Below are 12,419 nucleotides of genomic sequence, written 5' to 3'. Positions count from 1 at the left end.
CATGGAGGTGTTAGGAAGGAGAGTGGCAGTCCTCCGCCGCTCTGGAAGCGCTGTCACATAGAAGGCAGTCAGATGAATCGTGTGATCCCAATGCGCAGAGCCAGGATCAGGCTTCCCGGGGAGACCCGTCCGGGGCCAGTTTTACACCATCCCTGAGATCCAGCACTTTCTGTCCTGGGGGGGTCTGGGTCCCAACGCCTACCCCTGGCACCCAAGGACCTCATGCCTTGGAGGGTCTCAGATCCTTCCTGCGTTTGGCTGTGCCAGGAGCTTCCACTCTGAGGGGGAAGAGCCTTGCCTGCCCCGGGCAGACTCAAGTGTCCTCTTACCTGAGGCCACTCCTGCAAACCTCTGCCCAGCTGCCCGGCATTTGCCGAAAGACGTGGCCATTTTGCTCGTGCATCAGCCTCTTGCCATCCAAAGGTGGCATCCTGGTGGAGGGAGAGAGCACTTAGGGTCGGGATGACCTCGGTGTGAATCCAGTCTCCATAATGTCTAGCTGTGTGACCGCGGACCAGTTACTTAACCACTCTGAGCCTGACCCATACCTGTCAGATGACATCGCTGTTGCCTGTCCTGCTGGGTGGTTTGAGCATCTATTCAGTTGTTCAGAAGTAGCCGTGAGCACCTGCCGTGAGCGAGCCCCAGGCAGGTGTGATGTGCACACGGTTTCAATTATTTTGTCCATGTCACCCCCAGTTTACCAACCTGGGAACCGAGTAGGCCAGTATGGATTAGAAAAAGGTTTCCACGGGGATGGGGTGCTATGGGCTGGCCAAACAATGATTGCTAAGAACTTAGTGGAAGAGCAAGGTGGCTGGCTGTGAATGGAGGTAGGATCAGCCACAGGCTTGGCCGCCAGGAGAACAGAGGTCCCTCCTTGATGCCCGATATGGGGTAAAAACAGGATGTTTGAGAATTTATCAGATTTGGCTTATTTACAAGCACTTGATCACTAGGCTGTTCCAAGCACTTGACACGTTCCTGTACTTGGTTTTCACAAGTCGGTGCAGCAGCTGCAGAGGAGGCCTTGGTGGGAAGGGGTGGGGGTGGGGGAGCTGGAGGACGTCCCCAGGCCCTCGGCTTCTGGGGGACAGACCTGGGGTTCCGGCTAAGTAGTCACACAGGGCCACTGTGCTGTGCATCTTCCTGGATTAATTACAGTATTAAAAGTGAATTTCTAATCACCCTTCCTTGCCCCAACCTCCCAGAGCACACATTCGGCTCCTTAGATAGGAAGGTGTATCAGCCAGGGCCCTCCGGAGAATCAGAACCAACAGGAGACAGGTAGACAGACGGACAGACAGATAAGGACATAGATATGTATTAAGAAATTTAATTTAAGGAATTGGCTTCCCATGGGGCTGGCAAGTGTGGAATCTGCAGGGCAGGCCAGCGGCAGGCTGGATGGACACTCAGGCAGGAGCTGACACTTAGAAGCAGAATTTCTCCTTCTCCAGGAAGCCCTCAGTGATTGCCCCAACGGAGTGAATGAGGCCACCGCATTATGGAGGGTCATCTTCACTTAAACGCTGATTGTAGGCATGACCACATTGACAGAATACCTTCCCAGCCACCCCTAGACTAGTGTTTGGCCAAACAGCCAGGCACCAGGGCCTGGCCAGGCTGACTCATGCAGAGAGCAAAGGCTGCCGGCTGAACAGGTTTGGAAGGAGGGTGTGTCCAGGCGAGTCCCCAGGGTCCTCCTTTCTGAGTGCTCAGCAGAGGCAAGGCTGAGCGGCTCCTCTGGGGCCACCTCTGCCAGACCCTGAGGCTAAATGCACACCTGAGTTTGCTCAAGCAGGAAAAGCCCAAGTTGTAGGAATGTGCCTGAAAAATAAGGTCCCGCAGTTAAAGAATACGTCCTTTGTTTAGACTCATCTGACCGGTCTGATAAGAACCTGACAGACTGATGGTGAAGTGTGGGTTCCCAGCCACTGGGTGTGTCTGGGAGATGGGTCTGCCGCAGCCTCCGGGACCCTAGGGCCTCCCAGGAGAGGCACGGAGAACAAACAGGAGCAGTCCTCCAAGGCCAGGCCAAGTGGCAGGGACTTAGGGGTGGAGGGTGGGGAGGGAGGAGAGAGACGCAGTGCAGAGTAGGGCAGGCAAGTGGAATGGGCTCTGAAGGAGGAGAGAGGAAGCTGGGAGGCAGTGTGGCCGGCAAGGTGAGAGCACAGATTTAGATTCAGGGATGCAAAGAGCACAGATTGTCCCTGGATGAGGATGGCAGACAGGCCCATCCTGCCCTACTGGAGCTGAGAACCAGATGAGATCAGCAGTGACTCTGTACTGAGAGACATACATGGCCCGGGGCCTGCTTGCTTGGCTAGTGCAATGTGGGAGGGCTCTCTGGAGGAGGGGGACATTTGAACTGGTACCTGTAGAAGGAGGAGGAGCTGCTGTGTGAAGTGGAGGGAGAGCACTGCAGGCTCTGGGTGGCAAAGAGCCTGGCGTGTTCCAGAACCCGTAGGTGCCCACCGTGGAGCAGAACGGTGGTGGAAGAGGTGGGCAAGGACACGGTGAGACAGGGCCTCCTGTCTGCAGACAGGGCCTCCTTGTACAGTGTGATGGGGCAGGGAGGCACCGTGGGACCCAGGCCTCAGAAGAAACGTGGGCCCTTGCCGGTCCAGGATTCGCAGGCTGAGCGGGTCTGGGGCCTGAGCCCACCCGATCGGCCCCCATTGGAGCAGGGGGCCTGGCAGTGGCCGGTGGGCTGGCGTGGGGCATCTGCACTTGGTGAGGTGGGCAGGGGGTACTGGGAATGCCCTGCAGGGAAATCGAGGCAGGCCAATCCCAGCAGGGTGGCGGCTAGCCTGGGGTACCCTGCAGAGCAGGGGGAGCGCAGGCCGAGGGCCTCCACCACAAAGCCCCGGACGCTTCCAGAAGCTGCATCAGGGGGCAGGAAGTCAGGGCTGAGGGAAGGGCCCGGGATCTCGAGCCACCTGGCCTGGCGCCCAGGCTGCACGCCCTCGGGCAAGGCATGGGACCTCTCCGAGCCTGGGTTTCCTGAGGTCGTAAAATGAAAACTAGAATCTCAGGGCAGGTGAGGATGGCAGCAGCTCTCATAAAGTCCCTTCCCGAGCCTGGCCAGTGGTCCTCCATCAGTGCAGGAGAATGGCGGGGTTCAGGGTCCGAACTGGGATCCCCGAGTAGGCCTCCTGGACCCGGACTCTGCGTGTATGAGTGTGTGTGATTCTAGCAAAATGGGCCACTGCGTCGTCGTTTCGGAGGGTCCGTGACCCAGAAAAAGTGGGGCTTTCTGCCACAGAAGGACACAATGGATGGCCCGGCTTCCAGGTAGACAGACCTCCGTGGGCCCGTCTGCCAAGGGGAGGGTAGCCCCCCCAGCTGCGTGGACCTGCTGGTCTGAACGGCACGGTGGTCTCAAGGAGCAGCAGGCGGCAGCTTCTCAGAAAGAGCCCTGGACCCCCGGCCAGAAGGTCCGAGTTCTAATGTGCCACTTGCAGGCTGGGTGACACGGGAGATGTCCCCGTCTGTGGCCCGGTCCACGTCCTCTGGGCATCACCAGCTCCCACACTCGTTGCCTCCCTGGGTGTGAGTGCGCGTGTGCATCTGGCACAGAGCCGTGTGTGCCCTGGGTTCCCGGCTGCTGTCCCTTGATGAGCCCTTGCTGCGAGCAGAGGTTAGTGGCCGTTACTGATTCCTGTATTCAGGGAGCCCTTGGCGATGAAGCCAGGTTACAGGGTTAAGTCAGATCACGTCCCTCGGAAAACTACCTCTGGCTGTAAGATGCTGGTGGCATGTCATCAATGCTTCACAAGGCATCAAGGCCTCCAGGTCCCAGGCCCTCGCATGGACTTAACTGTGCTCTGACCCACCTGCCTGGCAGGTGTGAGATCTCTGTGGGGTGGGCGCACCTGCTCTGGTTTATTTCTGCGTCCCGGCACCTGAATGAGGAGAGAGCAGAGCGCCTGCATAGGACCAGCCCTTCCCCTCCCTTCTCTCCGCTCACCCTACCGCCCAGGAGCGCCCCAGGCAGGGTCCCAGGCCCTGTTCCTGCCCGGGGGTGCTCGTTACGGAGGGACCCCTAGCGCATCCGGCTCGCTCAGAAATCAGGGGCTGCTAGAGCTGCCCCTGTTGTTATATTTTCAGGAATTTCCCACGCTGGTTGTTAAACCAGCCATTACTGAAAAACAAATGATGTAAACTTATGATTATGAAGATTACATTTAAAGCAAAGGTGATAAATACTCAACACTCCCTGCTCCCTATTCTCTCAACTACATTTTACTACCATCTGTGCTCCCGAGGTTACTTAACCTAACTAACCGCTACTGCATCTGTGTGCGGGAGGGACAATCTGTGACGATGTGCCCCCGGGCCTCTCTTTCCAGCTCTGCATTCAGGGGTGTCACGTTGGAAGCTTGAAACTGGCCGTGGTGTATTTACACCACGGAAAGGAGGCTTGCGGGTCTGGGAGCCTGGGGTGACGGGTGCAGTCAGGAGAGACTTCCTGGAGGAGCTGACACCCAAGCCCAGGTCTGGGGAGTGAGTAGGGGTTACGTGGGCAGAGGAGGAAGGGCCGGCATTCCAGGCAGAGGGAGAATGGGTGAAGGCACAGACAGGATTATTCCGATTTTACAGACATCACAGCTGAGGTCGTGTCACTCAGCACAGCTGGACAGGCCTGGAGCCAGGACTGGATTCTTGTGTGTCTGGCTCCTGAGCCCGAGGTCTTTGCACGATGCTGCCCTGGAGGGTGACACGTAGGCAGACCCCCGGCAAAGCGTGTGGGACCCCTACCATGCTGCAAAAATGGCCTCCTCCCCAGGGGCTCTCCCCGGTGCACCCCAGAAGCGAGGCCATCCTGGAACGTCCCTCGGCCCAGGCACCATGCCCTGGGCTGCCTTCCTGCCGGCTCAGGAGGGAACTCGGCAGTGCCTGGCTTTGGAGGGTCAGGGGAGCCTTCAGGAGCCAGCGGCCGGGGGAGTTGGGCCAGGGTCAGAAAGCTGGCTCTGGCCTCTGGGGTCAGCCATGCTCTGCCACGTCCCTCCTGCTGCGGCAGGCACTCGGGCGGGCAAGAAGAGCCCTGGATGGGGGGCCCTGACTCTGCCTTGAGAGAGATTACCAATTTCTCAGCTGCCAGGAGTGGGAGCCCTTAGCCCCTTCTTCCCTGGGAGGCCGTGGGATCAGCCAGGTGTGGTGAGATACTATAGACCACACAGCTGGAGCTGGGATGGCTGAGCACATCCCTCTGCCAGGCCTTCCCCATGTGACCCTCTCCTGCCCTCCAGAGCCCTCAGGCAGCCAAGTTTTGTTCTCAGCCTACAGATGAGGAAGCAGGACCAGAGCCCGGGGGTCCCTGCCAGCCCCCAGGACTTGCCCTTAGCCTGAATCCCCAAACCCAGCTGCCATCAGCTGCTCTGGGAGGGATGTGACACACGCGGGCTCCTGGGCCCCTAAGGCTGCCTTGGGAGGTTTTGGGGGGGCGGAGGGGAGGGGGCAGGCACTCTCAGATGTGACAAGCACCCCGGGGCATTGTGACAGGGCTGCGGGGTTGGGAACTCAGCTGGGACACCGTGCAGCACCCCTCCCTCCCTCCTGCTCCCGGCTGCCTCCCCGGCAATGGGGGTGGGCTCCTGTGGCCAGGTGGGGGCCAGGCGGGGGGAGCAGGGTTGGGAGCGCCAGCCCCAGAGTGTCCTCTCCTTTGCCTCTCCTCCCGCCCGCTAACCCACCACATGTCCCCAGTTCTCAGGCCCCCAAGGTTGGGTGTCCCCTTGCCCGTAGAGCCCGGGTTTCTGTGCAGCTTTTCGGACTCAGTCCTCAGGACATCTCGGTCTGGAGGCTGGAGGACGGGCTGCATGAGGCCTGCGGTGGGTGCCGGGGTGAGTGACTCCTTGCGCCCCCTTCCCACCCCCCGCAGGCCCTGCCGTGGTCCCCCTGCTGCTAGCGGGAGGCTCCCGGGCCCTGAGCACAGGGTCACCCTCACGCGCCGCTCGCCCCTTCCCAGCTTAGAGCGCGGTGACCTGTGTCGCCGCTCTCCCCTCTCCTCCCCTCTGTGTGTCACCGCCTGGGAGACCCAACCCCGGAGACACCCAGGGGCCCTAAAGCAGGAGATCACAGGCTGCAGGGGCGCTGGGCGCCACCCCGCGAGCCCGCTCCGTGCCCCCCTGGGATCCCTGCTCACGGTCCCCTCTGGGCCCCTTCCCCTTGCTTCCACCTCCCCAGGGCCCGGCCCTGAAGACCCTCGTCTCGCTCAGGCCTCTGATCTTTCTCTGCCCCGCCGCGCTCCCATGAACCACCCGCAGCCACGCCCCCCCCCGGGGCCTCAGGACCCCGGCCTGTGTCAGGCTCCCGCTCAACACTCATCCAATAACAGGAGACGCGATTTTCCTTTTATGCTTCCCGTTGGGCATCTTGGTTGACCCACAGTCCTTGGGAAGGTTGTGACATGGTACCTGGAAGTGGGTGCTGCTGTCTGAAATGACAGTTCTGAGTCCCCGTGGGCTGGGTTGTGGATTCCCCACATCGGCAGGAAACCCCAGTGTCAGCACCATGCAGGTGGCTCGTTTCTGGCATGTGCCAGAACCTTCTTCCTGGTTGCAGGTCCGAGATGGCAGCAGGCGGCTTACAGCCCTTCCCTGGCAGAGACTAGCTTGATGGTGTGTGTGTGTGTTTGTGTGTGTCTGTGTATGTCTGTGTGTCTGTATATGTCTGTATCCTTGAGTGTGTGTGTGTGTGTGTGTGTCTGTGATGTGTCTGTGTGTATCTGTGTCAGTGTGTGTCTAGTATGTCTGTGTGTATCTGTGTGTCTGTGTATGTGTGTGTCTGCATGTCTGTATATGTCTCTGTGTGTGTGTCTGTGTGTATCTGTGTGTATATGTCTATGTGTGTGTGCTGTGTGTGTCTGTGTATGTCTGTGTGTGTGTACGTGTGTGTCTGTGTATGTCTGTGGAGTCTGTGTGTGTGTATCTGTGTATGTCTGTGTGTCTCTGTGTGAGTGTGTGTCTAGTATGTCTGTGTGTATCTGTGTGTCTGTGTATGTCTGTGTGTCTGTATATGTCTGTATCCCTGAGTGTGTGTGTGTGTGTGTGTGTCTGTGATGTGTCTGTGTGTATCTGTGTATGTCTGTGTGTCTCTGTGTGCGTGTGTGTCTAGCATGTGTGTATCTGTGTGTCTATGTATGTGTGTGTCTCCATGTCTGTATATGTCTCTGTGTGTGTGTCTGTGTATATCTGTGTGTATATGTCTATGTGTGTGTGCTGTGTGTGTCTGTGTATGTCTATGTGTGTGTACGTGTGTGTCTGTGTATGTCTGTGGAGTCTGTGTGTGTGTGTGTATCTGTGTGTGTCTGTATATGTCTGTATCCCTGAGTGTGTGTGTGTGTGTGTGTCTGTGATGTGTCTGTGTGTATCTGTGTGTGTGTGTGTGTCTGTGATGTGTCTGTGTGTATCTGTGTATGTCTGTGTGTCTCTGTGTGAGTGTGTGTCTAGTATGTCTGTGTGTATCTCTGTGTATGTGTGGGTGTCTCCGTGCGTGTCTGTGTGTGTCTCTATATGTTTCTGTGTGTGTGTGTGTGTGAGAGAGAGAGTGTGTGCGCCCTCTGAGGACCCCAGGCCCAGATTCTGTTAGGAGGGCCTTTTGTGACTCAGCAAAAATGGGTCCCTTGGGTTCCCTCCCCCATATCCTGCCGGCAACTGGGCTCCAAAACCCAGTGCGTGCCACACAGATTTGGTGATTTTTACGAAGGACACAAGTGGCAGTGACTGAAGTTTCTGCTTTCCATAGTTAACCATGTGTCTTCACACCGTTTTCTCTCTTGATCATCACAATAACCTTTAGTATGAGGTGTTTTGTTTTAAATGTAAGGAAACCACTCTTTTGGGGACAAGAATTGGGTTTTTTAAATTATAAAAGTCACAATTTTAACCATTTTAAAGCGTATGACTGAGTGGCGTTTAATACATTCTCAAGGTTGTACGAGGTCCTCCACTACCTCTATCCAATGCCAGAACACTTTTATCAGCCCAGCAGGAAACCCCGTACCGTTGACCAGCTATTCTCGGGTCCTTTCCCTCCCCAAGACCCCGGCAATGACTACTCTGGTTTTGGGCCCTGTGGATCTGCCCATCCTGGACGTTTCGTATAAATGGGATCAGCCTAACGGCCGTGTCCGTGTTTTAGTGAACGTCAGAGCTTCACGACTTTGTATGGGTGAACCGTGTTCCCGAGTCTGAATCGAGCTCATTTTGTTTATCCATTTGTCCTTCGATGGGCAGTTAGGTTGTTGCCGCTCTTGGCCCTTGTGGGTGATGCCGCTGTGAACGTGGGTGTGCAGGTGTCCGCGCGAGTTTGGGTCCTCTGGGATCCACCTGCGAGTGGATCTGCTGGGTCGCGCGGTGATCATGCTAAGCACACGGAAGATCAGCCAGACTGGTTTCCACACGGCCACACGGAAGCCACGCTTCTCAAATGGGGGCCAGAGGGGGGATTTGAACCGGGTCCTCTGGGGCCAGAACTTGACCCCACCCCTCCTGTTGCAGACTGTCCCCCACCTCCTTTCCGTCTTCCCCTCAGCCCTCCCAGGCAGGAGGGGGACAGCCTCACTCCCCCTGGGAAGCCCCCCGGGAGATGGTACCGTGCCCACCCGAGCCGGGTCTCGAAGGTCAAGAAGGAGTTACTGAGGAAGACAGATGTGGGGTTGATGGGAGCAGAAACCTGCAAGGAACAGTCTAGAATTCGGGTGGCAATCAGGGGAAGATCCACAGAGGTTGCTCCATCTCGGATCCTAACAAACGTGCCCAACACACACTGGCCCTGCCCGTGGCCGGGCTCAGCCCTGAGAGCTGACCTGCGCTGACCCACTCACCCACGCAGCTCTGGGGGGGTTGCCAGGGTGACCCCATTTACAGGTGAGTAGACCGAGGCTCCAGAGGCTAGCTGGTGCAGGTGCCCTTGACACCGTGCTGCTCAGCCTCTCCATTGTGCCCCCGGGATCGGGCTCAGAGACACAAAAAACTCACTCATGGTCACACAGCAGAGGTGGGGAAGAGGGAGGATTTGAACTGAGGCTCCTTTGCTCGCCTTCCACACCTCAGCGTCCTCATCTGTGAAATGGGGGCGAAATAAACCACCCACTTCCGGCTCTCAAACGGCAGCCATGAAAATTAAATGAAATCATGAATGTGCCCACATATGCAAATCTCCTGAAATCTCAGCCATTTCCAGGCAGGAGGAAGTCCTCTCCCGGGTGTGCTTTCAAACTTTGCAGTGGGACACGTGTCTGTAGGTGTCAGGAGTCAGGGCTCTGGCCCCGGTTCTGCAGCTGGTCACCGTGGGGCCCTAACCAGATCTCTTTCCTCTGGGCTTGGTTCTGTCCGCTGCAAAGCAGAGTGATGGGGATACAGAGGGAAGGTGGGGAGCCCGAGGGCCCCGGGTGCGCTGAGGGGGACCACCCCATCCTTGCTGCAGATCCCGCCTCGAGGGGCGAAGTTGCTGACCGCTCCCCTCTGGGTTTTCCTTTTTTTCTGAAGAGACACTTGTCGCCCGAGGAGTTCCAGGAAGTGTTTGGGATGAGCATGGAAGAGTTTGACCGCCTGGCCCTCTGGAAGAGGAACGACCTCAAGAAGAAAGCCCTGCTGTTTTGACGCTGCCGAGACCCCTGACCACGGGCACGCCTGCGGGAACCACCAGACCCCTCCTCTTGCACTTGGCTTTGGCTTCTCCGTGTCCACGGTGGGCGGTGGGCGCCTGGAAGGGCCGGGCTGGGGCCTGGGGGCGGGAGGAGGTCCCAGAGCAGGTGCAGCCCCCCCGTTTCTGCCAGCACCGCTCCCGCCCGTAGTTTAGGGCCCAGACGCCTGGCTTCGCACTATTCCTTCCCCGCTGTTGCTTGCCATCAGGGAGACGCTGCGAGTCACTGCCCCGGAGATGGGGGAACAGACAAGTGCAGCCCACCTCCCACGCCTCCGGGCAGTGCCCACCCCACGCTGGGCCCTGGGGCCACAGAGGCGATGGGACCGGAGATTTGAGGAGGCCTGTCGATGACAGGCGCTGACAGGGTCATGGGTGGGCGGGCGCACGGCGTGGCCCCCCTCACCCGTTCAGCCTCAGGAGGCACGGCCTGGCACATGGGCCCCCCACCCCCGAGGCAGGGGGAGTGCCACCCAGGGCTGCAAGAAGCATGGGGGCTCGGTTTTTACGGCCTTTGTGATGAATCAGTGTTTAGGGAGGAACTTCAGTCTAAACAGGCAGCTTCTGCCAGGGCCCTCCGTGCACTGCATTCTTCTTCCAGATCATCCCTTAGATGCCTAAATGATATCTTTAAAGTAACACAGAAGTTTTTATTTTATTAAAAAGTAGAGCCTACTTAAAGACGACATATATAAAGAGTTTAATTCTATGGTCCCGCTGAAGGGGAACACCTCCAGCCTGATTCTCCACTGTTCGCATCTGTGTGGTTTCGGGTTTTGGGTGTGTTCCTAATACACAGGACTCCTTGTCTGTTTTCTTTGTGCTTTTTTGCTCTTTGACCTGTCGTACAGGTACCCCAAAAGGCAGACCCACTCCCCGCCCCCCCCACAATGCTATTTGTAAGTACGCGTAAAATACAGCCACCACTGTTTTTCTCGCTGTCATTTTCCAAGTCTTGGAGAGAAGACATCCTCCCCTGACGGCCAGTGCCCCAGAATGAAGGATTTCCATGCCCTCTTGGTGACATGGCCAGGGGCGTCCCACCTTCCCCCCTTCTCCCCCATAAAACACGGACACCCCCAGGGAAGGATGCTCGTGCCGGGTCCTGAGACCGGCAGCCAGACCCTCGGGGAGACGGGATGGGAGGTGCCGCCTAGATCCGCAAAGTCAGCAGGGTATCCACGGCAAGAGGCCGGCGGGTCCCCCGCTGGAAGACGTCCTGCTTGTGACTAGGTGTGGGCTAGAGCGTGGTGCCGGACACGGAATGTTTGTCAATGCGTTGAGAGGCCTGTGAAACACTGCAAAGGTGTCCCCAGAGTCTGTCCCCCTCCCCGTCTTTGTGAAGCTGCATCTTCCTGTGTGTCCTGGATGTTCCCATCCGTGAGTCAACGTCACTCAGCTTCCTTTTGGCCCCGTAACACGCCAGTCCCTCTGCGCACCTGGCTTCTCACCAGCCCGGCTTGGCCAGGGAGGGGAGTTCTCAGCACCTAGTACGCTTCCCTCCACTTCGCGATCTGAGCCCGGGCCACTGGAAACCCCCAGTTTCTCACTAGCGAACGTCATGTCGGACTAGGGGAGCCTGGAAAAATAAAGGATGATGTATTATAACTTGTGAAAGTGAAAAGCCACTTCTTATAAAGGCGCGTCATTTCTAGGCATGGACCCCCTTCTACTGACAGTCCTTGGGGAGAGCATCTGCCGAAAGTGGTCGCCCCGGAAGCGTGCACAGAGCCGGGCAGGACGGCCCCGGGGTTGGCATCGGGAACGCCCTGGGACAGCGCTCTCAGAGGCAGCCCCTAAGGGTGGGGCCCTCTGCTTGCTCTAGAGCCCCTCAGCTAGGCATCAGGTGCTGAAGGGAGGGATGCTTATGCCTGCCCCCAGTCAGGCTGGGGAGACAGACCAGCAAACAGACAATGACAACAAGACTGACCCTTTGGAGAAGGTCCAGAGGAGGCACCATATACACCCCAGAGGTCAGGGGGCCGGGCTTTCTGAGAAGGTGTTGCCAAACTTATTCTTGACAGATGAGGAGGTGTTCCCAGAGGCCAAGGAAGGGAAGGGTGTTCCAGGTAGAGGGAACAGCAGGAGTGGACACTGAGCCAGAGGCAGCTTCCCAGGTTCCGGAAACTTGGGTTGCTGGTTATGGCTGGAGCACATGGCTAAGGAAGGGAAGAGAACGAAGGCCGGGCTCCCTCCAGGGAGGGCCCAGCAGGTCGGCAGATGTCATCCTGGGATGGAATGCTTTATAATCTCTACCTTTGTTTGCTCAGGCTGCTGTAACAAAAACCATAGACCGGGGGCTTAAACAACAAAGATTTCTTTCTCTTGGTTCTGGAGTCTGAAGTCCAAGATCAAGGTGCTGGCACGATTGGGTTCTGGTGAGAGCCTGCTTCCTGCTTACAGATGTGTGAGCTGTGTCTTCACAGGGCAGAGAGAGATCATCTCTCTTCTCATCTCGCTCAGCTTCTCAAAGGGCACTAATCCCATTGTGAGGGGCCCACCCTCACAACCTAATCACCTTCCAAAGGCCCCCTCCTAATCCAGCACACTGGGGATTAGGGCTTCAGCATATGGTTTTGGGGGACACATTTAATCCACAGCAGTTTCTAATCTTATTCCAATGACATTAATGACTCTCATAAAGCCCCAGAAGCCCGTCCACATGTACACAATCTGCCCCATTTTAGTATACCCGGGTTTGCAAGTCAGAAACCAGCACATTCCTTCACCCCCAAGGACGGCCTGTCGGAGGTCCTGGTTCCACCCTG

At 57.5% G+C, this 12,419-nt stretch overlaps 1 protein-coding gene across 21 annotated transcripts in view; it reads left to right on the top strand.

The window, feature by feature from the left end:
• The window catches only part of ABLIM2 (actin binding LIM protein family member 2), a 152,328-nt gene extending 141,060 nt beyond the window's left edge, over positions 1-11,268 (top strand). For 20 of the 21 annotated variants that reach the window (XR_009503401.1, XR_009503400.1, XR_009503395.1 and 17 more), the window contains one exon: positions 9,495-9,583. Coding sequence is in view for 1 of the 21 variants with exons in the window: in XM_059923664.1 (XP_059779647.1) it covers positions 9,495-9,608 (114 nt within the window). In the remaining 20 variants the exon portion in view is untranslated. Of the gene's footprint in view, positions 1-9,494 lie in introns of all 21 variants that reach the window. The other variant, XM_059923664.1, reaches the window with a different exon arrangement.
• The last annotated feature ends 1,151 nt before the right edge of the window (positions 11,269-12,419 follow it).

The sequence above is a fragment of the Balaenoptera ricei genome, chromosome 5 (genome assembly GCF_028023285.1).
Source record: "Balaenoptera ricei isolate mBalRic1 chromosome 5, mBalRic1.hap2, whole genome shotgun sequence".
Classification (NCBI taxonomy): domain Eukaryota; kingdom Metazoa; phylum Chordata; class Mammalia; order Artiodactyla; family Balaenopteridae; genus Balaenoptera; species Balaenoptera ricei.
Note: the sequence above shows the minus strand (reverse complement) of the source record. Positions and strands in the feature narration are given on the sequence as shown.